Source organism: Ranitomeya imitator, chromosome 1, assembly GCF_032444005.1.
Source record: "Ranitomeya imitator isolate aRanImi1 chromosome 1, aRanImi1.pri, whole genome shotgun sequence".
Taxonomy (NCBI): domain Eukaryota; kingdom Metazoa; phylum Chordata; class Amphibia; order Anura; family Dendrobatidae; genus Ranitomeya; species Ranitomeya imitator.
The window spans coordinates 448,167,622-448,195,071 of record NC_091282.1 but is presented as its reverse complement, the minus strand read 5'-3'; the positions used below and the strand labels follow the sequence as shown (position 1 = coordinate 448,195,071).

Sequence of the window (27,450 nt, the reverse complement as noted above, 5' to 3'; positions counted from 1 at the left end):
TAGGGTTAGGATCCCTTAGGGTTAGGGTTAGGGGTAGGGTTAGGATCCCTTAGGGTTAGGGTTAGGGGTAGGGTTAGGGGTAGGGTTAGGATCCCTTAGGGTTAAGGTTAGGATCCCTTAGGGTTAGGGTTAGGGGTAGGGTTAGGATCCCTTAGGGTTAGGGGTAGGGTTAGGGTTAGAGGTAGGGTTAGGATCCCTTAGGGTTAGGGGTAGGGTTAGGGGTAGGGTTAGGGGTAGGGTTAGGGGTAGGGTTAGGGGTAGGGTTAGGATCCCTTAGGGTTAGGGTTAGGGGTAGGGTTAGGGGTAGGGTTAGGGTTAGGATCCCTTTATCACCTTTATGTTGGTGGGTGACAAATCAGGGTTTTCTGTTTTTTTTATTTAAAAAACGCATGAGTTTTTAACGCAAAAAAACGCATGCACAAAAAAACGCATGCGTCCCCATTGACTCCAATGTATTTTTTGACCCAAAAAAAACGCATGAAAACGCGACCAAACGCGTACAAACAAAAACGCATGCGTTTTCAATGTTAAATATAGTGAAAAAAAAGCATGCTTTTTTTTAAAAAAAACGCTGCAGACAAAAACGCAAGTGTGAAACCACCCTAACAAAACGATGAAATTCAGGTAACCATTCCTTCCACACCATCCCCCTTTTACCGATCCATCATAATGTCACTGTCTCTCGAGAAAGACCCAATTGACGACCGTCCGGACGAACCGCAGCACGCAACGCAGCCCACACAACAAACTAATGCCCCATGATCCAGACGAGCACCGGATCAGGCCCTGCAACACAGAAAGAAAGGCAACAAACAATTAACTCAACACAGCCTCTAACTCACAATAGGTTTGGGCGAACATACGACCGGAATCTTGAAGATTCCTACCTCCCAATTCTCCGAACCACATCCTCACCAAGGCCCAACCTAGCGGCCTCAGTCGCTGCCCCGATCCTGAAGGAGTGACCGCTATATTGTGTTGCAGGTAAGCCCGCTGCCGCCAAACATTTCCTAAATACAGAAATAAACTGAAAACGGGACAAGAAAGACCCATTTTCATGCACCAAGAATGGCTCGTCTAACACCCTGCCCTTTGCTATGTACTTCTTCACGGATGCCACCGGGCACACCGGGGATCCTTCAACATTGAACAACACCACTTTGCACCCTTTCCCATACATGTCCGTTTTTGAAGCCTTAATAAACACCACCACCTTATTCCCTTCAACATCAACGTTTTCTCTTAACAAAATACCTTTTTTACTAACGGACAGGCTAACAAACTCACCTAACCGAAATGCCCCGAAGAAGGCCAAAGAAAAGGCTGCACGGAACAGAACCACTTCCCATTCGGAAAAACACACCTCCTGCAACTTCCGCTCAATGGCTGAAAGCACCTCATAAGACACGGGTCGCCGACCGTCCGAAGCCTTCCAGCCTTTCTTCCAACCCCGAACAACTTGCCGAACCAAAAAGGATTTCGTTATATCCTTACCCCCCCTCCATTTAAGGTTGAAGGCTAGCCCCGCCAAAAACGACCAACCTGCCTCCCAATGATGACCTAGGAACAACAACAAACCATACTCCTCCTCCATATCCTGATCCATACTTGACATCCAGGATTCCCACAGGCTCCAAGCCTGATTATAATGAGACCAAGATGTATCCGCGAGCGATTTGGTAAATAACTCCGTTACGGCCCTCGCGGCAGGTTCCACAATTCCACCGGACAATCCAGACCCGCACTCTCCGCCTGTGGTGCCAAATCCCGGAAAAGCTGCCACTGAAATTGAGTAAGGCTAGGGTCACATTGCGTTAGTGGAATCCGTTTAGCGCTAGCGGATTGCGCTAACGCAATGTTTTCTATGGGGCTGCGGTCGGGGTCGCGGTAACGTCCCCGCTCTCGCAGATCCCCGATCTGCGAGAGCGGGAACGGAGCGCGGGCGCGCCTCGGACGCTGCAAGCAGCGTCCGCGGCGCACCAGGTATCACCGGCGCATCGCTACCGCGTGCCGAACATGGCACGCGCTAGTGAAGCGCGTTCCCATTAGCGAGAATGGGCGCGTTAACGGCCGCGTTGCACGGCGTTAATTTCGCCGTGCAACGCTGTCCGTTTAACGCGGTCCCATAACGCAATGGGAACCCAGCTTAAGAGCAACAACTATTGGATCAGGCGCTGACAAGCTAACTTCAGATACAATCCATAAGTTAAACTTAAGACCCAGGAAAACCAAGTGCTGCAAGACCTTCACTAATGCAGGCGTAGCCGCTGACGAGTTTACCGCCGTCACCGTTCCAACATGCTCACAATGAAAAGAAATCTTCAAATTCCTCAATTTGTCACCCCACAAGGCCAACGCAACTACCCTGGGGAACAAATGCAACAGTAGCCGGTTGTTTTTTTAACCCTTTCTCCTTCCATTCTTTTGGCCAAGCCGCTGCTGACCAGCTACCATGAAAGAAAAGACCAAAGCCACTCATTTCAACGACATGCACCAAAATGCCCAAGGAGGCGGCATCTGTCACAGGCTGAATCCACAGATATCTGCCATTGTACTCGTCAAGAAAATCCGCCCACATCTTCAAATCGTCCCGAAACTCTTTCTTTGTCCTGATGAAATGCAAAGAGGACTTCACCCCTACTGTTGCCAAGGATAGGCGGCGGCGGCAGAACGCTCGACCCATTGGCATGATCCTACATGCAAAGTTCAATTTCCCTAACAACGATTGCAAACTGCGCAAATTTATCTTCTTCAAACCAATCGGATTAACGACATCCTGACGCAACTCGGTAAGCTTATCTGCAGGTAGCCTACACTCCATTGCTACCGTGTCAATTTCAATGCCTAGGAAGTTCAACACTGTCACCGGACCAACTGTTTTGTCCTCCACTAAAGGCACCCCGAAGTTTTTTGCCACACTCTCCATTGTATGCAACAAAATCGAACAATCTGCTGATTCCGCTGGCCCTATAAACAAAAAGTCGTCCAGATAGTGCGAACATGAGCGTATCCCAGGCACATCTTTCACCACCCATTCTAAGAACGTGCTGAAGGCCTCAAAGTAAGCGCATGAAATTGAGCAACCCATGGGAAGACAACAATCAACAAAGAAGCCGCCATCCCAAAAACAACCCAATAAATGCAAACTGTCGGGATGAACTGGCAACAAACGAAAGGCCGCTTCGATGTTGGTCTTTGCCAGCTTAGCCCCCTTTCCACATGTTCGAACCCACTCCATCGCTGAATCGAATGATAAGTACGACACCGAACTCAACTTGGGATCAATACCATCATTAACCGAAGATCCCTTCGGAAACGACAGGTGATGGATTAACCTAAATTTATTAGGTTCTTTCTTAGGGACCACGCCAAGAGGTGACACCCTCAGATTTGCCATCGGAGCGGCGACAAACGGGCCTGCCATTCTTCCCAGAGCAACTTCCTTATTCAACTTATCCGACACGACCTCCGGGAATTGTAACGCCGATTTCAAATTTTTTCTTTTTAAACTAACATCCTGCTCAACATAAGGAATTTTAAAACCCTCCTTAAAACCGTCGCGCAATAAAACTGCAGCTGACCTATCGGGGTATCTACTTAGAAAGGCCTCCATCACGACCCACTGCACCGGAGTCACCCCTTCTCGGTCTAGCCAAATTAAATCTCTCTAGGGGTAAAAGAGAAAATATTTGTATATACTCCCCTTTCCAGATTTTTTCCTAACTTCTTGTTTTAAATGTGCCCCTAACGGGCCCTCAAAGCAGACATAGACCTCCCCCCTAGCCGCATCGTCTAGTTGCGGGACGTCCTCCTTTTCCTTATCCTGCAAAGCTCCTTCACCTGACGCATCAATTCCTGACCCAGGCCCTATAGATAACGCCGCTGCTGCTCCGCCATTGTCCCTTGATGAGCCCCCAGTATTTGACGCAGGACCCACACTGCTGGACGTACCCGTAATCTCGGTCAACTCTCTCGACCCCTGAAACGAACCCGTATTTCCCAACCAAGCTGCTGACGGCAAAGACCCCCTGCTAAGCCCGGACCCCCACAAGCCCGCTAGCTCCCCTAAACCTCTAAGGATTAAACCCATACCCCCACTAGCGACTCCCGAAGTAATATCAGTATTTCTAGCTTCAGGGGAAACTAAGCCTGGCATATTAATGATAGGGAAAATGTTCTCACCTAGCTGCCTGGGTGCTGTGAGCCCAGCAGCCGAAGATCCAGCTCCCAGCCGAAGGTGTCCTGAATCCCGACCGGCTTGATCCACGATGTTGCCCACCGAACTCCTGGCGGCCGTATCCATGTACTGGCGACCCGGTGATGCCGTCGACTGCCCTGGTGCTGCGGAAGGGGAATAGGCCGAGCCAGCATCCTGCCGCCCGATGGAAGATGTGCGGCTCCTTGCCATGGATACGTCCCCGGCACTGCCTCCCGAAGCGACGGAATGTCACCTGCCAGAAACCGGAAAATCCCCGACACCACCAGCAGAGGGCGCTGTTCCAGGAAAACTCCGGCCATCACCAGCAGAGGGCGCAGATCCAGGAAAGTTCCGGCCATCACCAGCAGAGGGCGCAGATCCAGGAAAATCCCGGCCATCACCAGCAGAGGGCGCTGATCTTGTAATATCCAGGCCACCACCAGCAGAGGGCGCAGCTGCGTTGAAGACTCAAGAGCTGTGCGCTGCAGAGGGCCGCACGCTGATGCCAGAGCCGGCCGACTGCCGCCCACCTTGTCCCCGGCGCTGAGGGGCCACCGCACCTGACCCCCGTCTCCTAGGCTGACGCTGCCTCCCATGCTGAGCGGCGCCAGCGGTCATGCTGGCAGCCGCAGTTCCGGCTCCTGCTCCTGCCGCCCCTCGCCGCCCGGACACAGAAGGAGGGGAGGAAGGATCCGCCCCCCGTTGTAGGCCCCGCCGCACTAGAGGATTCCTCCCGGTGCTGCGCTGCGAGGTGGAGGGGCCAGCGCTGCTTACCGGAGGGTCCCTGGAGGGGCTCCTATTTCGGTGCCGGGCCCTGGGGATCACGTCTGGGCTTAGGCACGCCGGAGGCCTAGTCCTCCGTGGTCGGCGCCCGTCCTGCTGTGCCTGCGAAGTTGCTCCCGCTGTCCCCTGGAGAAGGCTGTTCACAGACGCGTTCAGCCAATCTGTCCCCTGGGAGCTGGCTGCCGTCCGGAGACGCTGGAGGATCGCTTCAACGTCCATTCTGGTAAGTGTGACAGAGATTCCTCACTTGTCACGCAGGCACCTAAAATGGATGCCTGCGTGAGAAGCGTGCCCCTTTTTATGTGCCCCCTCCCCGCAGTCCCATAGTTCCACCCCTTTCATTCAAAAAATGCCCCTTAAGCCACCACTCGAGTTCCAGTTAACCCTTACCTCTGTACCCCCTCTAAACTGCTCCAGCTCCCCAGGTCCCACGTAACCCCGTCATGGCGGCCTCCCCTTAAGTGCCGTGGGCACCCCAGTACGGCCTATCTGGACAAGAAGCAGTCACTATACAAAATCTAACCGAAACAAGGTCAAACAATTGGCAAGGACAAATGCCAGCTTTAAAAACATTTCAGTATAAAACAGAGCAATTATGCAGCAGCTATGGATGGCCTTTCAAAGAACAATATTTTTTTAAAGGGAACCAGCAGAAAAAATGCTACTAACCTGCAGGTATGGAGTTAATCTGCAGGTTAATAGCGCTACTAACCTGCCTGGGCGCCTGCACTTACCCAAACACTGTGGGGATAAATTAACTTTATTCTCCCCAGCAGCGCTCAGGTTTCAGACACGGGGCGGTGCTGGCGCAGGTTCTGTAACCAGACCCCCGCCCTTGTTAACACTGATTCTGCATTGGGTCGTCTGTCAGTCAGGGTCAGGGGGACGGTTACAGCTGACGCCCCTATGACTGAAACCCGAACATTGCAGGGGAGAATAAAGTTCATCTGCAGATTTTCCCCATATCTGCAGGTTAATAGCATTTTTTTTGGTGACAGGTTACCTTTAAGCACCATTTCAGTAATTAAGAAAAGGTCTCATCGTGCACAGCTAAAAAAAAGCCAAACCATGTGATGGTCAAAAAAAGACCACATTTACTGTATAAATCATCTGCTTACAAATAAGTTGTTTTTGACCCCTTCCCAGCTGGCAATGTTTTTTTCTCTTTGGTTTTTCAATAACAATGCTAGAAGGAATCTACTATATAATTGTCTAAGGGTCACTTCCGTCTGTCCTTCTGTCTGTCTGTCTGTCACAGATATTCATTGGTCTCTGTCTGTCATGGAAATGCAAGTCGCTGATTGGTCTCGCCAGCTGCCTGTCATGGCTGCCGCGACCAATCAGTGACGGCCACAGTCCGATTAGTCCCTCCCTACTCCCCTGCTGTCAGTGCCCGGCGCCCGCTCCATACTCCCCGCAGTCTGTGCCCGCTCCATACTCCCCTCCAGTCACCACTCACACAGGGTTAATGCCAGCGGTAACGGACTGCGTTATGCTGCGGGTAACTCACTCCGTTACCGCCGCTATTAACCCTGTGTGACCAAGTTTTTACTATTGATGCTGCCTATGGTTCGCTGGATCTACGCTGAATCCCGCCGGTGGGTGAGTATATAACTATTTTTTTAATTTAATAATTTTTTTTAACAGGGATATGGTGCCCACACTGCTAAATACTATGTGGGCTGTGTTAGATACCGCGTGGCTGCTATATACTACCTGGCCAGTGTTAGATACTATCTGCGCTGTGTTCCATACTGCGTGGGCTGCGTTATATACTACGTGGCTGTGTTCTATACTGAGTGGGCAGTGTTATATACTACGTGGCTGTGTTCTATACTGCGTGCTATATACTACGTGGCCACTGTTAGATACTATGTGGGCTCTGCTATATATTACGTGGCCAGTGTTACATACTACGTGGGCTGTGTTACATACTGCGTGGCTGCTATATACTGCGTGGCTGCTATATACTGTGTGGGCTGTGTTATATACTACGTGGGCTGTGTTATTTACTGCGTGGCCTATATTAACGCATTGGGTATTCTACAATATGTATGTATGTATATACTGTAGCAGCCACATTGTATATACCACAGGCCACGTAGTACTATATACTACATGGCCTGTGCTATATACTATGTGGCTGCTATATACATACATACATATTCTAGAATACCCGATGCGTTAGAATCGGGCCACCATCTAGTCGTATATATGTCTCTAGAAATTAGGCATAGCTATTCACCTAGACAAGAAGATATTAATTTTTCTTTTGTTGTTCTTTTATATATAGTGTTTGCTTACGTATACTTAAAAAAAACCTTGCACAGCCATGTGCAGTGTGTGTCTGGTCTGGACTAGGATTGATCCCATGGTGGTACAGACTTTAACAGAAAATGCTATATAAGAAATATAAATGAAATAAAAAAATATAAATACTGTAATATATATTTGTTGAAATGAGAAATCTTATATTACATGCATTAAATTGCCCTTTAGCATTTCCTATTGTAGATTAACATATTCCCAGAAAGTACCTGAATGTTCCAGTGAGGCTTCTGTCTTCTCATTAAGTGCTTGGTTCCAGAATACACAATGGTAGGAGTCAGACATGTTCATGACTTTGATAGTGCTTGTGACTTTATAAAAGCCATCTGGAGTCTGAGTATGTGAAGTATTTGCTGGAGAACTTACATTGACTCCATTTTTTTTCCAGTATACCTCTGCCTCAGGGAAACCTAATGCCTGACATGTGAAAGATAATTCGTTGTCTTCTGACATATGAGAAGAAGCCACAATTTTACTGTAAGACGCTGTAATGAAAATAATAATAAAAAAATCATGTTTAATGTAAATGCACATAGTTACAAATTTAATAAGGTTATAAAAGACACAGGTCCAGCAGAAACAACCTATAACGCTACTGTGCTAATCAAGAGGAAAGCAAAATCCAAAATTCCTTATATTTGGGGAAAAATTCCTCCTATTCCAAATGTAGTAATTAAATACCATGAATCAATGTCAACATGAGTGTTTGAAAAAAAATGCACTCGGCACTCCAAAATGTAGATAGATTAGGTTTTTATTTTGGCAATCGGAGTGGAACCCTTCTTGAGCACGAATCCTCTCTACAAGAGTGCGGTATACCTATCACTACTCTTCAATGTATAATCAGACCGTTAACCCCTTAATCCCATATGACGTACTATCCCGTCAAGGTACCCTGGGACTTAATTCCCAGTGACGGGATAGTACATCATATGCGATCGGCCGTGCTCTCGGGGAGAGCGCGGCCGATCGTGGCCGGGCGTCAGCTGCCTATCGCACGGTTACGGTTGGGATTAGGGTTTGGATTAGAGTTAGGGGTGTGTCAGGGTTAGGGGTGTGGTTAGGGTTACTGTTGGGATTAGGGTTAGGGGTGTGTTTGGATTAGAGTTTCAGTTAGAATTGGGGGTTTCCACTGTTTAGGCACATCAGGGGCTCTCCAAACACGACATGGCGTCCGATCTCAATTCCAGCCAATTCTGCGTTGTAAAAGTAAAACAGTGCTACTTCCCTTCCGAGCTCTCCCGTGCGCCCAAACAGGGGTTTACCCCAACATATGGGTTATCAGCGTACTCAGGACAAATTTGACAACAACTTTTGGGGTCCAAGTTCTCTTGATACCCTTGGGAAATTAAAAATTTGGGGGGCTAAAAATCATTTCTGTGGGAAAAAAAAGAATTTTTATTTTCACGGCTCTGCGTTGTAAACTGTAGTGAAACACTTAGGGGTTCAAAGTTCTCACAAAACATCTAGATAAGTTCATTGAGAGGTCTAGTTTCCAATATGGGGTCCTTTGTGGGGGGTTTCTACTGTTTTCTTACATCAGGGGCTCTGCAAATGCAACGTGACGCCTGCAGACCAATCCATCTAAGTCTGCATTCCAAATGGCGCTCCTTCCCTTCAGAGCTCTGCCATGCACCCAAACAGTGGTTCCCCCCCACATATGGGGTATCGGCGTAGTCAGGACAAATTGGACAACAACTTTTGGCGTCCAATTTATCCTGTTACCCTTGTGAAAATACAAAACTGGGGGCTAAAAAATCATTTTTGTGAAAAAAAAAAGAATTTTTATTTTCACGGCTCTGCGTTATAAACTGTAGTGAAACACTTGGGGGTTCAAAGCTCTCAAAACACATCTTGATAAGTTCCTTAGGGGGTCTACTTTCCAAAAATGGTGTCACTTGTCTTACCCTTGGGAAAATAAAAAATTGGGGGCGAAAGGTCATTTTTGTGAAAAAATATGATTTTTTATTTTTACGGCTCTGCATTATAAACTTCTGTGAAGCACTGGTTGGGTGAAAGTGCTCACCACACATCTAGATATGTTCCTTAAGGGGTCTACTTTCCAAAGTGCTGTCACTTGTGGGGGGGTTTCAATGTTTAGGCACATCAGGGGCTCTCCAAACACAACATGGCGTCCCATCTCAATTCCAGTCAATTTTGCATTGAAAAGTCAAATGGCGCTCCTTCCCTTCCGAGCTCTGCCATGCACCCAAACAGTGGTTTACCCCCACATATGGGGTATCAGCGTACTCAGGACAAATTGTACAACAACTTTTGGGGTCCATTTTCTCTTGTTACCCTTGGTAAAATAAAACAAATTGGAGCTGAAGTAAATTTTTTGTGAAAAAAAGTTAAATGTTTATTTTTATTTAAACATTCCAAAAATTCCTATAAAAAACCCCTGAATGGTTAATAAACTTCTTGAATGTGGTTTTGAGCACCATGAGAGGTGCAATTTTTAGAATGGTGTCACACTTGGTTATTTTCTATCATATAGACCCCTCAAAATGACTTCAAATGAGATGTGGTCCCTAAAAAAAAAATGGTGTTGTAAAAATGAGAAATTGCTGGTCAACTTTTAACCCTTATAACTCCCTAACAAAAAAAATTTTGGTTCCAAAATTGTGCTGATGTAAAGTAGACATGTGGGAAATGTTACTTATTAATTATTTTGTGTGACATATCTCTGTGATTTAAGGGCATAAAAATTCAAAGTTGGAAAATTGCAAAATTTTAAAAATTTTCGCCAAATTTCCATTTTTTCACAAATAAACGCACGTTATTTCGAATAAATTTTACCACTATCATGAAGTACAATATATCACGAGAAAACAATGTCAGAATCGCCAAGATCCGTTGAAGCGTTCCAGAGTTATAACCTCAAAAAGGGACAGTGGTCAGAATTGTAAAAATTGGCCCGGTCATTAACGTGCAAACCACCCTCGGGGCTTAAGGGGTTAATAATCAAGTCATCCATGTCCTTAATGTAAACAATAAAAGAATTGCAAATTCAAACAGTGGCCCCAACACTTCCAACCAATCCAAATAATATTCTGCTTCCTGGGAACCTCTTTAAATCCTCCCCCTTGTAGCCAATTTTTATTTCTGAATCTTCATTATTTTCTCCTTTTCTTCCTACCATCCAAAAGTAGGTGGACAGTATGTGTAATAGGGTTATAAAGGGGGGAAATTTATCAAACATGGTTTTGGGGGTTCAAAGTTCTCATCACACATCTAGATAAGTTTCTTGGGGGGACCAGTTTCCAAAATGGGGTCACTTGTGGGGGATTTCTACTGTTTAGGCACATCAGGGGCTCTGCAAGCGTAACATGACACCCGCAGACCATTCCATCAAAGTCTGCAATCCAAAACATCACTACTTCACTTCCGAGCTCCAACGTGTGCGCAAATAGTGGTTTACCCCTACATATGGGGTATCAGCGTACTCAGGACAAATTGGACAACAACTTTCTGGGTCCAGTTTCTCCTTTTACTCTTGGGGAAAAAAAATGGTTGCTAAAAGATCATTTGTGTGATTAAAAAGTTAAATGTTCATTTTTTTCTTCCATATAGCTTCTGCAGCTGTGAAGCATCTGAAGGGTTAATAAACTTCTTGAATGTGGTTTTGAGCACCTTGAGGGGTGCAGTTTTTAGAATGGTGTCACTTTTGGGTATTTTCAGCCATATAGACCCCTCAAACTGACTTCAAATGTGAGGTGGTCCCTAACAAAAATGGTTTTGTAAATTTTGTTGTAAAAATGAGAAATTGCTGGTCAATTTTTAACCCTTATAACGTCCTAACAAAAAAAAAATTTGTTTCCAAAATTGTGCTGATGTAAAGTAGACATGTGGGAAATGTTATTTATTAACTATTTTGTGTCACATAACTCTCTGGTTTAACAGAATAAAATTCAAAATAGATAATAATAAATCAAAATAAATGTTATCATTTTCTGTTCTCCCACTTTTGGACCACCCTGTGTGTGTATATTATTATTATTATTATTATTATTTATTATTATAGCGCCATTTATTCCATGGCGCTTTACATGTGAGGAGGGGTATACATAATAAAACAAGTACAATAATCTTGAAAAATACAAGTCACAACTGGTACAGGAGGAGAGAGGACCCTGCCCGCGAGGGCTCACAATCTACAAGGGATGGGTGAGGATACAGTAGGTGAGGGTAGAGCTGGCCGTGCAGCGGTTTGGTCAATCGGTGGTATATATATATATATATATAATACTACGTAAAAGTTTGGACACATCTGTTCATGCAGTGGTTTTCTTTGTTCTTATTGGAGTGATATTTAACCCCTTAATGACAGCCAATACGCCTTTTAACCCTTTTAACTGACCTTACAAATAAGAGAATAGCCTCCCCATACAGGTAACAATCCAGCATCTGTCGGTTGTGCACTCAGGGCCGGCTCCAGGTTTTCGAGGGCCCCGGGCGAAAGAGTCTCAGTGGGCCCCCCCCCCCCCCCTTTAACACATACCCCGATTTATGATGCACAGATACGGCAGAGAAATGTATAGTACAATGCCAGATTTCACTTCTTACATGAGTGACAGCTATTGTAAATTCTGCAGTGTATACAGTTAGGGCCAGAAATATTTGGACAGTGACACAATTTTCGCGAGTTGGGCTCTGCATGCCACCACATTGGATTTGAAATGAAACCTCTACAACAGAATTCAAGTGCAGATTGTAACGTTTAATTTGAAGGGTTGAACAAAAATATCTGATAGAAAATGTAGGAATTGTACACATTTCTTTACAAACACTCCACATTTTAGGAGGTCAAAAGTAATTGGACAAATAAACATAACGCAAACAAAATATTTTTATTTTCAATATTTTGTTGCAAATCCTTTGGAGGCAATCACTGCCTTAAGTCTGGAACCCATGGACATCACCAAACGCTGGGTTTCCTCCTTCTTAATGCTTTGCCAGTTCTTTACAGCCGCAGCCTTCAGGTCTTGCTTCTTTGTGGGTCTTTCCGTCTTAAGTCTGGCTTTGAGCAAGTGAAATGCATGCTCAATTGGGTTTAGATCTGGAGATTGACTTGGCCATTGCAGAATGTTCCACTTTTTGGCACTCATGAACTCCTGGGTAGCTTTGGCTGTATGCTTGGGGTCATTGTCCATCTGTACTATGAAGCGCCGTCCAATCAACTTGGCAGCATTTGGCTGAATCTGGGCTGAAAGTATATCCCGGTACACTTCAGAATTCATCCGGCTACTCTTGTCTGCTCCTATGTCATCAATAAACACAAGTGACCCAGTGCCATTGAAAGCCATGCATGCCCATGCCATCACGTTGCCTCCACCATGTTTTACAGAGGATGTGGTGTGCCTTGGATCATGTGCCGTTCCCTTTCTTCTCCAAACTTTTTTCTTCCCATCATTCTGGTACAGGTTGATCTTTGTCTCATCTGTCCATAGAATACTTTTCCAGAACTGAGCTGGCTTCTTGAGGTGTTTTTCTGCAAATTTAACTCTGGCCTGTCTATTTTTGCTATTGATGAATGGTTTGCATCTAGATGTGAACCCTTTGTATTTACTGTCATGGAGTCTTCTCTTTACTGTTGACTTAGAGACAGATACACCTACTTCACTGAGAGTGTTCTGGACTTCAGTTGATGTTGTGAACGGGTTCTTCTTCACCAAATTAAGTATGCGGCGATCATCCACCACTGTTGTCATCCGTGGACGCCCAGGCCTTTTTGAGTTCCCAAGCTCACCAGTCAATTCCTTTTTTCTCAGAATGTACCCAACTGTTGATTTTGCTACTCCAAGCATGTCTGCTATCTCTCGGATGGATTTTTTCTTTTTTTTCAGCCTCAGGATGTTCTGCTTCACCTCAATTGAGAGTTCCTTTGACCGCATGTTGTCTGCTCACAGCAACAGCTTCCAAATGCAAAACCACACACCTGGAATCCACCCCTGACCTTTTAACTACTTCATTGATTACAGGTTAACGAGGGAGACGCCTTCAGAGTTAATTGCAGCCCTTAGAGTCCATTGTCCAATTACTTTTGGTCCCTTGAAAAAGAGGACGCTATGCATTACAGAGCTATGATTCCTAAACCCTTTCTCCGATTTGGATGTAGAAACTATCATATTGCAGCTGGGAGTGTGCACTTTCAGCCCATATTATATATATAATTGTATTTCTGAACATGTTTTTGTAAACAGCTAAAATAACAAAACTTGTGTCACTGTCCAAATATTTCTGGCCCTAACTGTATATACAGGACAGGAGGAGTTGTACTGTGCAGTGTATATATACAGGAGAGGTGCTGTGCAGTGTATACATACAGGAGGAAAGGTGCTGGGCAGTGTATATATAGGACAGGAGGAAAGGTGCAGTGTATATATACAGGAGAGGTGCTGTGCAGTGTACATATACAGGAGGAAAGGTGCTGTGCAGTGTACATATACAGGAGGAGCGGTACTGTGCAGTGTATATATACAGGAGGAGCGGTACTGGGCAGTATATATATAAAGGGGGAGAGGTGCTGTGCAGTGTATATGTACAGGAGAGGTGCAGTGCAGTGTCGTGAGCAGGGCGTTGTTGTATCAGAAAATCTTTTCTGTTTTGAGTTTTTCTATGAAACAAAGACTTTTCTACATAAACAACGTTGTTTGGTTTTGCGGCCCTAACAGATCTGTGCTACAAAGTAACATGCGGCTCGGGCATTAATGAGGGACCTGATGCTGAATCCTTTCCACAAACCCTAATGACCCAATTAGTGCCCCGTCATTAGAAGCTCATTAAACGCCTCCCTGTCCCGAGCAGTCATGTACAGTATGGGGGGATCCTGCAGCCCACCCCCTGACTGCTCCATACCATACACTGCCCTCTGTCGCGCTCACTATTATCCTGTGCATTTCTCCTTCATCGTTACCCCATGTTACACTTGTCACCCCCCACTACAGAGTAGCAGGGCAGCCAATGTCACCCCCTCCCGGACCCTAATGGCAGCAGGAAATGTCTGCTCCTCTATTGGGTTGGAACCTGATTTAATCAAGGAATAATGTGGATTTGTTGCCGGTGGCTGCAGGGGAAGGGTTAAGTGATGCCATGTCCTTGGTGGGAGCAGTGGCAGCTGCTGGGACCTGGACAGACACAACCAATGTTGCTGTGACTGCACAGTGTGACCTGGAGGAGAGAAGCTGAGACTCTGGAGCAGAAATCACCCACATGCCAGCACTGGGCAGAGTCCCTCCAGTCACCAGCCTGGGGCCACGGGGCCCCAACGTACAGCCCACAGCTCAGTTTTATCCATGGCAGCAGCTCACCTTCCTCCTGGCATCTGGTTAACCCCATTTATGCGGATCGGATTGTTATCTTTAAGGTTTAGCAATAACCTTCATACAGATGGGAAGGGGTTAAGCTTCTTCCTACCCCACTGGTGCAGGTTCGGTGTGGCATGCATGTATTCTGGGGTTCTGGGTGAGCTGGGCAGCTGCAGGTTGCAGGCTGCACCCCACCAGCTGCTCCTCCAGACATCACTCACATTTTTAGGCAGCGGAGACAGACAGCAGCAGACTGAGCCACAAGTCCAACTGCAACCACTGCTGGATACCATAACACTCACTCAGTCACTGGTAGGAGCTCCTCCAGAATCTGCCTGATAAGTTCAGCTCAACACAGCAGCCAGCCAGGGGCCAGAGCAGAGCAGGAGAATGTGCTCTCTCTGCCCACAAACAATGTCACACTGGCTGCCTTCTCTTAACCCCTATGTGTGCCTGCCTGGCTGCACTGACTGAGTGAGAAGATGCTTGTGTCAGCTGGCACATAGGGGTTAAGAGAACGCAGCCAGCAGTGACTTTGTGGGCGGAGAGAGCATGTTCTCCTGCTCTGCTCTCCCAGCTGTATCTATGACCGTGTGAGTGGGCCCCTCTCTCTTCCCAGGGCCACGGCATTTCCCAGGTGCGCCGGGTGCTGACGCAGGTTCTGTGTGCACTATAGCTGACAACTTTCTGCATCAGCCACGATCAGTGTTTGCAGTGTCCAAATCTGTTTAACCCATTAGATGCTGCTGTAAATAGTGACTACATCATTATAAATGGTTAACAGAGTGTGGGGGCTTCCTCTTTATCCCAATTGGTGCCCTCAGATCATGATTGTGTGGTCCTGATGTTTGCGATGGCAATTCATGACCAAATAGCGGCCTTAGAGTCTGTCGGCTGTTGTAACCTGTTCAGAAGTTACCAGCATTTAGGTGGTAAAAATACACATTTTCATTTCTGTCATACCACTTTGCAGTAATTCCTGTAAAGCACCTGAAGGGTTAATAAACTACCTGACTGCAGCTTTTGATATGTCAGGGGGTGCTGTTTTTAAAATAGTATCACGTTTGGGGGTTTCCCAATATATGAGACCCCTAAAGTCACTTCAAACATGGATAAGTCCCTAAAAAAATAAATTTAGTAAAGTTCCTTGAAAAAATGAAAAATTGCTGCTACATTTTAAACCTCCTAAAATGCTAAAAAAATAAAATAACACTTTACAAATGATGCTGATGTAAAGCTGACATGTGGGAAATGTCATTTATTAATGGTTTGCTGTGGTATGACCATCTGGATTAAAGGGATAATCATTCAAATTTTGAAAATTGCTATTTTTTTAACATTTTTCTCAAATTTTTGATATTTTTTATAAATAAACACAAAACATATTGACCTAAATTTACCATTATCATAAAGTATAATGTGTCACGAAAAAACTATCTCAAAATCACTGGAATTTGTTGAAGCGTTGCAGAGTTATTACCACATAAAGTGACACTGGTCAGATTTAAAAAATTTTGGCTCCGTCAATAAGGGGTTAAATTCAGAATGAAGATAATAAAGCCACATAAACACACATATGGAAGCAAGGAGTGAGGAATCAAACCGGAATATGTGTTAGACCTCAGATTTCTCTAAGTACCACCCTTTTACACTGATGACAGTTTTACACACACTTGATGTTCTAGTCGTCACCTGGAATGGCTTTCCAATAGCCTTGAAGGAGTTTCTAGAGATGCTCAGTACTTTTTGGCTGCTTGGCCCTCACTCTGTGGTGCAACTCATTACAAACCATCTAAATTGGGTTGCAGTTGGTGATTGTTGAGGCAATGTCATCTGTCGCAGCACTCCATCCCTTTATGGTCACATAGCCCTTACATAGCCTGAAGGTTGCTTTTGGATCATTGTCTTTTGGAACAACAAATATGGTATGGAATGGTCGTTGCAGAATGTCCAGTCCTTGTGTTTCAGTCCTCAGTAGTGGCTTCTTTGCAGCAATTTGATCATAAAGGCCTACTTCTATTTGTCTTCTCTGGATAGTTGATAATAAAATATCCGTGCATCATATATGAGGAGTGAAAATCCAGCTTCCAAAAAATTCCAAATTTATTGTGAATAAAAAGTAAAATCCAGTCAGTAGAAATCACATAATAGTGAGTAACAGACAACGCGTTTCGAACAATAGTTTGTTCTTTCTCAGCTTTGAGAATCAGAATCAGAGGGAAAGTATAATAGAATCACTGTCACGCTTCTGTGCCTTCAGGAATCTTCTCGCAGTGCTGTCAGACCTGTGTGAGGTGAGCGCAATCGAGAATATGTTGTGCACACTGGGGGTGGGGAGTTGGGGACCTCTTATGATGAAAGGAACTGAGCAAACCGGCCACTCAGAGAAATAAAAACATAATTTTGTGCGTGTCACTATATTCTGAGACCCCTAACCTTTTTATTGTTATGTTGATAGAATTGTGTGAGTGCTTGTTTTCTCTGTGATGAACTGATGTTTTTATTGATACCATATTGAAATACATACAGTGGCATGCAAAAGTATTCACTCACCTCCTCGACTCTTTACCTATTTTGTTACATACAACCTGTGTGACATATTTTTGTAATCTGATTTGTGTGTGATGCATCAGCACCAAATAGTAAATAATTGTATTATAATAATTGTATAATTGTATTATACTATTGTATAATAGTAAGTAATAAATTGGTGAAGTAAAGTGAGAAAAATATAGGCATGAATTAAATTTATGGGATCAAATAACTGAAAATTGGCATGTGCATATGTCATAACCCCTTTTGCAGTGAAGCCCCTAAAAATTTCTGGTGCAAGCAATTATCTTCATAAGTCACATGTTTAGTGAAAAGAAGTCCACGTGTTTGCAATCTAAGTGTCCCATGGTCTGTCAGTATATACATCTATTATAAAAGGCCACAGAGGCTGCAAGTAAGTAAGCTAGTAAGAGGTACCACTAACCAAACAACACCATGAAGACCAAGGAGATCTCCAAACAAGTCAGGGACAAAGTTTTTGAGAAGTGTAAGTCAGGGTTGAGTTCTAAAAAAAATATCCCAAACTCTGAAAATCCCCAGAGCACCATCAAATCCTTTATCATCAAATGTAAAGAACATGGTACCACAACAAACCTGCCAAGAGAGAGCTGCCCACCAAAACTCTCACCTGGGCAAGGAGAGTATTAATCGGAGAAGCAGCACAGAGTCCAAAGGTAGCCATGAAGTAGCTGCAGAGTTCCTAATCAGAGACTGGAGTATCTGTCCATATTACCACAAGAAACCGTACAATCCATGGAGGTGGCCTTTATGGAACAGAGGGCAGAAAAAAACTTTACTTACACACAAAAATTGTAAGGCTCATTTTGAGTTTGCCAAAAGATATGTGGTAGACTTCCTAAATGTATGGAGGAATGTGCTGTGGTCAGAGAAGACCAAAATTCAACTTTTTAGCCATCAATGTAAAAGCTGTGTCTTGCGCCAAACCAATACAGCTCAACACCCCAAGACCTCCATCTCCACAGTGAAACAAGGTGGTGATGGCAGCATTATGCTGTGGGAATGTTTTTCAGCAGCGGGGACAGGGAAAATGGTCAGAGTTGATGGGAAGATGGATGGTGCGAAATTCATGGATTTTCTTGAGGAAAAATTGTTTCAGTCTGTCAGTGATTTGAGACTGGGGTGGAGGTTCACCTTCCAGCAAGACAATGACCCAAAGAATACTGCTAAAAACAATACTCTAGTGTTTTAAGGGGAAACATGTAAATGTTTTGGAGTGACCTAGTCAAAGCCCAGACCTTAATCAAATTGAGAATCTGAGGTCATAATTGATGGTTGCTGTTCACCAGAGGAAACCATCTGACTTGAAGGAGCTGGAGCAGTTTTGCCTTGAGGAATGAACAAAAATCGCAGTGGCAAGATGTGGAGAGCTCATAGAGACTTAGGGTACCATCACACAGTTCCACTTTTGTCGCTACGACGGTACGATCCGTGACGTTCCAGCGATATCCATACGATATTGCTGTGTCTGACACGCAGCAGCGATCAGGGACCCTGCTGAGAATCGTACGTCGTAGCAGATCGTTTGGAACTTTCTTTCGTCGCTGGATCTCCCGCTGTCATCGCTGGATCGGTGTGTGTGACACCGATCCAGCGATGCGTTCGCTTGTAACCAGGGTAAACATTGGGTTACTAAGCGCGGCCCTGCGCTTAGTAACCAGATGTTTATCCTGGTTACCATCCTAACAGTAAAAAAAACAAATGCTTCATACTTACCTTCGGCTGTCTGTCCTCCGGCGCTGTGCTTTCCTGCACTCACTGTGAGCACAGCGGCCGGAAAGCAGAGCGGTGACGTCACCGCTCTGCTTTCCGGCCGCTGTGCTCACAGCCAGAGCAGAGAAGCACAGCGCCGGGGACAGACAGCGGAAGGTAAGTATGAAGCGTTTGTTTTTTTTACTTTTAGGATGGTAACCAGGGTAAACATCGGGTTACTAAGCGCGGCCCTGCGCTTAGTAACCCGATGTTTACCCTGGTTACCGGCATCGTTGGTCGCTGGAGAGCTGTCTGTGTGACAGCTCTCCAGCGACCACACAACGACTTACCAACGATCACGGCCAGGTCGTATCGCTGGTCGTGATCGTTGGTAAATCGTATAGTGTGACGGTACCCTTATCCAAAGTGACTTACAACACAATTGCCGCAAAAGAAGGCTTTACAAAGTCCTGACTTTATGGGGATGAATAGTTATGCACACTGATGTTTTCAGTTATTTTGTCCTTTTTATTGATTGCTACACAATAAAAAGAAAAACAAATGTTCACAGTTGTAGGCATGTTCTTTACATGAACTGATGCAAACCCTAAAACAAACAGTGAGATTCCAGGATATGAGGTAGTAAAACACAAAGAATGCCGAGGGGGTGATTACCTTCGTGAGCCACTGTACCTTTTCATAGCTTTTATTGCATATTTGGGGGAAGTGTGGAGACACAAAAACAGCAATTCTGTCATTTTGGTTTTTTTTCTAGGTTATTTTTTGCATGATAGTGTTTACAATTTGGGGTAAATAATTGTATGTTTTAAATGGAATCTGTCACCCAAAAATCATATATGAGCTAAGGCATCAGGGGCTTATCTACAGCATTCTGTTATGTCAGTTGATCCGGACCACAGCAGGACCGTCCCTGGGTGAGTATAATATAACCTGTTTTTCTTAAGGCCCCTTCACATTAAGCGACGCTGCAGCGATACCGAAAACGATCCGGATCGCTGCAGCGTCGCTGTTTGGTCGCTGGAGAGCTGTCACACAGACCGCTCTCCAGCGACCAACGATGCCGGTAACCAGGGTAAACATCGGGTAACTAAGCGCAGGGCCGCGCTTAGTAACCCGATGTTTACCCTGGTTACCATCCTAAAAGTAAAAAAAAAACAAACAGTACATACTTACCTAATGCTGTCTGTCCTCCAGCGCTGTGCTCTGCACTCCTCCTGTACTGTCTGTGTGAGCACAGCGGCCGGAAAGCAGAGCGGTGACGTCACCGCTCTGCTTTCCGGCTGACCGACGCTCACAGCCAGTACATGAGGAGTGCAGAGCACAGCGCTGGAGGACAGACAGCGTTAGGTAAGTATGTACTTTTTGGTTTTTTACTTTTAGGACGGTAACCAGGGTAAACATCGGGTTACTAAGCGCGGCCCTGCGCTTAGTTACCCGATGTTTACCCTGGTTACCAGTGAAGACATCGCTGGATCGGTGTCACACACGCCGATCCAGTGATGTCCACGGGAGATCCAGCGACGAAATAAAGTTCTGGACTTTCTTCAGCGACCAACGATCTCCCAGCAGGGGCCTGATCGTTGGTCGCTGTCACACATAACGATTTTATTAACCCCTTCCCGACCCATGAAGCCACGTAGGCGTCATGAAAGTCGGTGCCAATCTGACCCATGACGCCTATGTGGCGTCATGGAAAGATCGCGTCCCTGCAGATCGGGTGAAAGGGTTAACTCCCATTTCACCCGATCTGCAGGGACAGGGGGAGTGGTAGTTTAGCCCAGGGGGGGTGGCTTCACCCCCTCGTGGCTACGATCGCTCTGATTGGCTGTTGAAAGTGAAACTGCCAATCAGAGCGATTTGTAATATTTCACCTATTATAACGGGTGAAATATTACAATCCAGCCATGGCCGATGCTGCAATATCATCGGCCATGGCTGGAAATACTAATGTGCCCCCACCCCACCCCTCCGATCGCCCCCCCAGCCCCCCGATCTGGCCGGTACACTGCTCCGGTTTCCCTCAGTACAGGGCTCCGCTCCCCCCCGTGCTCTTGTCCGCTCCCCCGTGCTCCAATCACCCCCCCGTGCTCCAATCACCCCCCCTGCACTCCGATCCACCCCCCCCCGGTGCTCCGTTCCACCCCCCCGTGCTCCATTCCAGCCCCCCCCGTGCTCCGTTCCACGCCCTCCGTGCTCCGTTCCACCCCTCCCGCGCTCCAATTCCCCCCCGTGCTCCGATCCCCCCCCCCGTGGTCCCCCCCCACCCCATCATACTTACCGATCCAGCCGGGGTCCCGTCCGTCTTCTCCCTGGGCGCCACCATCTTCCAAAACGGCGGGCGCATGCGCAGTGCGCCCGCCGAATCTGCCGGCCGGCAGATTCGTTCCAAAGTGCATTTTGATCACTGAGATAGATTATATCTCAGTGATCAAAATAAAAAAAATAATAAATGACCCCCCCCCCCTTTGTCACCCCCATAGGTAGGGACAATAAAAAAATAAAGAAATATTTTTTTTCCACTAATGTTAGAATAGGGTTAGGGTTAGGGGTAGGGTTAGGGGTAGGGTTAGGGTTAGTGGTAGGGTTAGGGCTAGGGTTAGGGTTAGGGTTAGAGTTAGGGTTAGGGGTAGGGTTAGGGTTAGGGCTAGGGTTAGGGTTTCGGTATGTGCACACGTATTCTGGTCCTCTGCGGATATTTCCGCTGCGGATTTGATAAATCCGCAGTGCTAAACCGCTGCGGATTTATGGCGGATTTACCGCGTTTTTTCTGCGCATTTCACTGCGGTTTTACAACTGCGATTTTCTATTGGAGCAGTTGTAAAACCGCTGTGGAATCCGCACAAAGAAGTGACATGCTGCGGAATGTAAACCGCTGCGTTTCCGTGCAGTTTTTCCGCAGCATGTGTACAGCGATTTTTGTTTCCCGTAGGTTTACATTGAACTGTAAACTCATGGGAAACTGCTGTGGATCCGCAGCGTTTTCCGCAGCGTGTGCACATACCTTTAGAATTAGGCTATGTGCACACGGTGCGGATTTGGCTGCGGATCCGCAGTGGATTGGCCGCTGCGGATTCGCAGCAGTGTTCCATCAGGTTTACAGTACCATGTAAACATATGAAAAACCAAATCCGCTGTGCCCATGGTGCGGAAAATAACGCGCGGAAACGCTGCGTTGTATTTTCCGCAGCATGTCAATTCTTTGTGCGGATTCCGCAGCGTTTTACACCTGTTCCTCAATAGGAATCCGCAGGTGAAATCCGCACAAAAAACACTGGAAATCCGCGGAAAATCCGCAGGTAAAACGCAGTGCCTTTTACCCGCGGATTTTTCAAAAATGGTGCGGAAATATCTCACACGAATCCGCAACGTGGGCACATAGCCTTAGGGTTAGGGTTGGAATTAGGGTTGTGGTTAGGGTTAGGGGTGTGTTGGGGTTAGGGTTGTGGTTAGGGGTGTGTTGCGGTTAGGGTTGCGATTAGGGTTGTGGCTACAGTTGGGATTAGGGTTAGGGGTGTGGGGGGGTTAGTGTTGGAGGTAGAATTGAGGGGTTACCACTGTTTAGGCACATCAGGGGTCTCCAAACGCAACATGGCGCCACCATTGATTCCAGCCAATCTCGTATTCAAAAAGTCAAATGGTGCTCCCTCACTTCCGAGCCCCGACATGCGCCCAAACAGTGGTTTACCCCCACATATGGGGTACCAGCATACTCAGGACAAACTGCGCAACAATTACTGGGGTCCAATTTCTCCTGTTACCCTTGTGAATCTAAAAAAATGCTTGCTAAAACATAATTTTTGAGGAAAGAAAAATGATTTTTTATTTTCACGGCTCTGCGTTGTAAACGTCTGTGAAGCACTTGGGGGTTCAAAGTGCTCACCACATATCTAGATAAGTTCCTTGGGGGGTCTAGTTTCTAAAATGGGGTCACTTGTGGGGGTTTCTACTGTTTAGGCACATCAGGGGCTCTGCAAACGCAACGTGACACCCGCAGACCATTCCATCAAAGTCTGCATTTCAAAAGTCACTACTTCCCTTCTGAGCCCCGACGTGTGCCCAAACAGTGGTTTACCCCCACTCATGGGGTATCAGCGTACTCAGGAGAAACTGGACAACAACTTTTGGGATCCAATTTCTCCTGTAACCCTTGGGAAAATTAAAAAATTCTGGGCTAAATAATTATTTTTGAGGAAAGAAAACGTATTTATTATTTTCATGGCTCTGCATTATAAACTTCTATGAAGCGCTTGGGGGTTCAAAGTGCTCACCACACATCTAGATAAGTTCGTTTCGGGGTCTAGTTTCCAAAATGGGGTCACTTGTGGGGGGTTTCTACTGTTAAGCCACATCAGGGGCTCTGCAAACGCAACGTGACGCCCACAGAGCATTCCATCAAAGTCTGCATTTCAAAACGTCACTACTTCACTTCCGAGCCCCGGCATGTGCCCAAACAGTGATTTACCCCCACATATGGGATATCAGCGTACTCCAGAGAAACTGGACAACAACTTTTGTGGTCAAATTTCTCCTGTTACCCTTGGGAAAATAAAAAATTGCAGGCTAAAAGATCATTTTTGAGAAAATAATTTTTTATTTTTATTTTCATGGCTCTGCGTTATAAACTTCTGTGAAGCACTTGGAGGTTCAAAGTCCTCACCACACATCTAGATTAGTTCCTTTGGGGGTCTAGTTTCCAAAATGGTGTCATTTCTGGGGGATCTCCAATGTTTAGGCACACAGGGGCTCTCCAAACGTGACATGGTGTCTGCTAATGATTGGAGCTAATTTTCCATTTAAAAAGCCAAATGGCGTGCCATCCCTTCCGAGCCCTGCCGTGCGCCCAAACAGTGGTTTACCCCCACATATGGGGTATCAGCGTACTCAGGACAAACTGTACAACAATATTTGGGGTCCAATTTCTCCTATTATCCTTGGCAAAATAGGAAATTCCAGGCTAAAAAATCATTTTTGAGGAAAGAAAAATTATTTTTTATTTTCATGGCTCTGCGTTATAAACTTCTGTGAAGCACCTGGGGGTTTAAAGTGCTCAATATGTATCTAGATAAGTTCCTTGGGGGGTCTAGTTTCCAAAATGGGGTCACTTGTGGGGTTGCTCCAATGTTTAGGCACACAGGGGCTCTCCAAACGCGACATGGTGTCCGCTAACAATTGGAGCTAATTTTCCATTCAAAAAGTCAAATGGCGCGCCTTCCCTTCCGAGCCCTGCCGAGTGCCCAAACAGTGGTTTACCCCCACATATGAGGTATCGACGTACTCGGGAGAAATTGCCCAACAAATTTTATGATCCATTTTATCCTACTGCCCATGTGAAAATGAAAAAATTGAGGCGAAAAGAATTTTTTTGTAAAAAAAAAGTACTTTTTCATTTTTACAGATCAATTTGTGAAGCACCTGAGGGTTTAAAGTGCTCACTAGGCATCTAAATAAGTTCCTTGGGGGGTCTAGTTTCCAAAATGGGGTCACTTGTGGGGGAGCGCCAATGTTTAGGCATGCAGGAGCTATCCAAACGCGACATGGTGTCCGCTAACGATGGAAATAATTTTTCATTCAAAAAGTCAAATGGCGCTCCTTCCCTTCCGAGCCTTACCATGTGCCCAAACAGTGGTTTACCCCCACATGTGAGGTATTGGTGTACTCAGGAGAAATTGCCCAACACATTTTAGGATCCATTTTATCCTGTTGCCCATGTGAAAATGAAAAAATTGAGGCTAAAAAAATTTTTTTGTGAAAAAAAAGTACTTTTTCATTTTTACGGATCAATTTGTGAAGCACCTGGGGGTTCAAAGTGCTCACTATGCATCTAGATAAGTTCCTTGGGGCGTCTAGTTTCCAAAATGGGGTCACTTGTGGGGGAGCTCCAATTTTTAGGCACACGGGGGCTCTCCAAACGTGACATGGTGTCCGCTAAAGGGTGGAGCCAATTTTTGATTCAAAAAGTCAAATGGCGCTCCTTCCCTTCCAAGCCCTGCCGTGCGCCCAAACAGTGGTTTACCCCCACATATGAGGTATCAGCGTACTCAGGACAAATTGGACAACAACTTTCGTGGTTCAGTTTCTCCTTTTACCATTGGGAAAATAAAAAAATTGTTGCTAAAAGATAATTTTTGTGACTAAAAAGTTAAATGTTCATTTTTTCCTTCCATGTTGCTTCTGCTGCTGTGAAGCACCTGAAGGGTTAATAAACTTCTTGAATGTGGTTTTGTGCACCTTGAGGGGTGCAGTTTTTAGAATGGTGTCACTTTTGGGTATTTTCAGCCATATAGACCCCTCAAACTGACTTCAAATGTGAGGTGGTCTCTAAAAAAAATGGTTTTGTAAATTTCGTTGTAAAAATGAGAAATCGCTGGTCAAATTTTAACCCTTATAACTTCCTAACAAAAAAAAATTTTGTTTCCAAAATTGTGCTGATGTAAAGTAAACATGTGGGAAATGTTATTTATTAACTATTTTGTGTCACATATCTCTCTGGTTTAACAGAATAAAAATTCAAAATGTGAAAATTGCGAAATTTTCTAAATTTTCGCCAAATTTCCGTTTTTATCACAAATAAACGCAGAATTTATTGACCTAAATTTACCACTAACATGAAGCCCAATATGTCACGAAAAAACAGTCTCAGAACCGCTAGGATCCGTTGAAGCGTTCCTGAGTTATTACCTCATAAAGGGACACTGGTCAGAATTGCAAAAAACGGCAAGGTCTTTAAGGTCAAAATAGGCTGGGTCATGAAGGGGTTAATGTAGTCTGTGAACGCTGCCATTGAATTCAATGTCGGACGCATCGCTAGCGCATGCCCACTAGAAAACGGGAAAAAAATTCCAAGTGCGGTGAAATTGTTAACAATATCGTTATGTGTGAAGGTACCTTAACCTTTCAGGTTACATCGGGGGCTTATCTACAGCATTACAGAATGCTGTAGATAAGCCCCTGATGCCGGTGGCCTTAGCTTTTATATGATTTTTGGGGTGACAGATTCCCTTTAATACATCAGACTTTTACAGCCATGGCGATATTAAATGTGTTTATTTTTCCTTTATTATTTTTAATGTCTTTATTTGTAAAGCCGGGAAAGAGGAGTAAATTTTACTTTTTAACATATTGTTACAAACTTTTTTGCTTACTTTTTACTTTGTTTTTCAAAATCTGATTACGTTCTCTGTATACTACAATTCCACAGTGTATATGGAAGAAGCCTGGTAGGCAAAACGGCGCTGTCGGGGTGGCGGCACGGGCGCAGTACTACACTATTTGACCATATGTCTTTAGCAATTTTGCACCTTACTGCAATTTTGTACATGTTTTAAGATTTTGAATTACATTTTGGGGATTGCAATATCACTGTAGGCTCACCATTCCATTTGCTATTTGATGTGCCTTACTTTTGCCTTGTTGCTGTTTTGTTTTTATTGAGATTTCCTCTGTATTTCATGGATTCTGTGGCAGGCCAATTTTTTAATTATCGGTTATAATAAAATATTGTACATTTTATTTGCTTTTCATGCCTTTTTCCCCCCTTACATGTGGGGAATATTGTATTGACAAATGAATAACATGTCTATATCAGTCACCTAAACAGCCTCTGTCAAAGACTGACAGTGGCATTTAAAGAAGGGTTAAATCACAGCAATTGGAACAAGCTTCAGTCTCTGTTGCTACAGGCAAACAGCCCACCTCTGCCACGAATGGTGTATGCTCAGTTCCTCGGCCTGCTCCATTCACCTGCTCTCAGCGTGTGATGTATATGTACGTCACACATCAAGATATCATATTTGTATAATTACAAGACTTTGCAAAATTTTTGAGGATTAGCGAGCAGACAAACAAACGTTGTTCAGTCAACAGCAATCTAAAATGTATGGCCAGATTTGTATGCAAATTGCCTCTTCTGAGAAAAAGAGGACTCAAACTCTATAGCGCCACCTGTTGGAAGTAGCGATCCTACAAGTCACAATCAACTCTTTAACGAGTCGTGCAATATGACTTAGGATAAAAGCCAAATCAATATCTCAATTCGCAGACACGGTGTTTCAGGCTGTTGGCCCTCGTCAGTGCGAAGCCAGTGGCCAGTGGCCAGATTTACAAACTAACCTTGGACATTAAGCATGATGGCCTTGAAATCAGATCCAGCAAGATGCAAAACACACAGATATTTTCCTGCGTCAGTGAGCTTCACTTCTTCAATTTGCAGAATAGCCATCCCATTTTTTAGCTTTTGCATAATCAAACTTGCTCTTCCTTTATACATATTATCCTGGCTTAAAACATCTTCTCTTCCTTTGTTAAACATTGTTACTTGACTTGGTTTATGGGTCTGTGGTGGTACATGTTGCCAGGAAACTGTGAGTTTGTTAAGGTCATCCTGCTCCGTAACTGGAAATTTGCATACCATTTGTACCGTGTCCCCATATCTTGCAGTGTAAGTTGATTGTGGAGCAGTCACTACAAATAATGCTGTATTGGATAAAACAAAAATATCATTATCCCTATAGTATTTAGCAGTGGTTACATTGTTTTGAAAAGTATTTTATT

General features: G+C 45.1%; 1 protein-coding gene across 1 annotated transcript in view; it reads right to left on the bottom strand.

Moving 5' to 3' along the window:
* The window catches only part of LOC138675793 (programmed cell death 1 ligand 2-like), a 166,430-nt gene that overhangs the window by 82,544 nt on the left and 56,436 nt on the right, over window positions 1-27,450 (bottom strand). The window contains exons 3-4 of the mRNA XM_069764328.1: window positions 27,010-27,372; window positions 7,519-7,794 (exon numbers count right to left, since the gene is read on the bottom strand). Coding sequence (XP_069620429.1) covers window positions 7,519-7,794; window positions 27,010-27,372 — 639 coding nt within the window. The remainder of the gene's footprint in view (window positions 1-7,518; window positions 7,795-27,009; window positions 27,373-27,450) is intronic.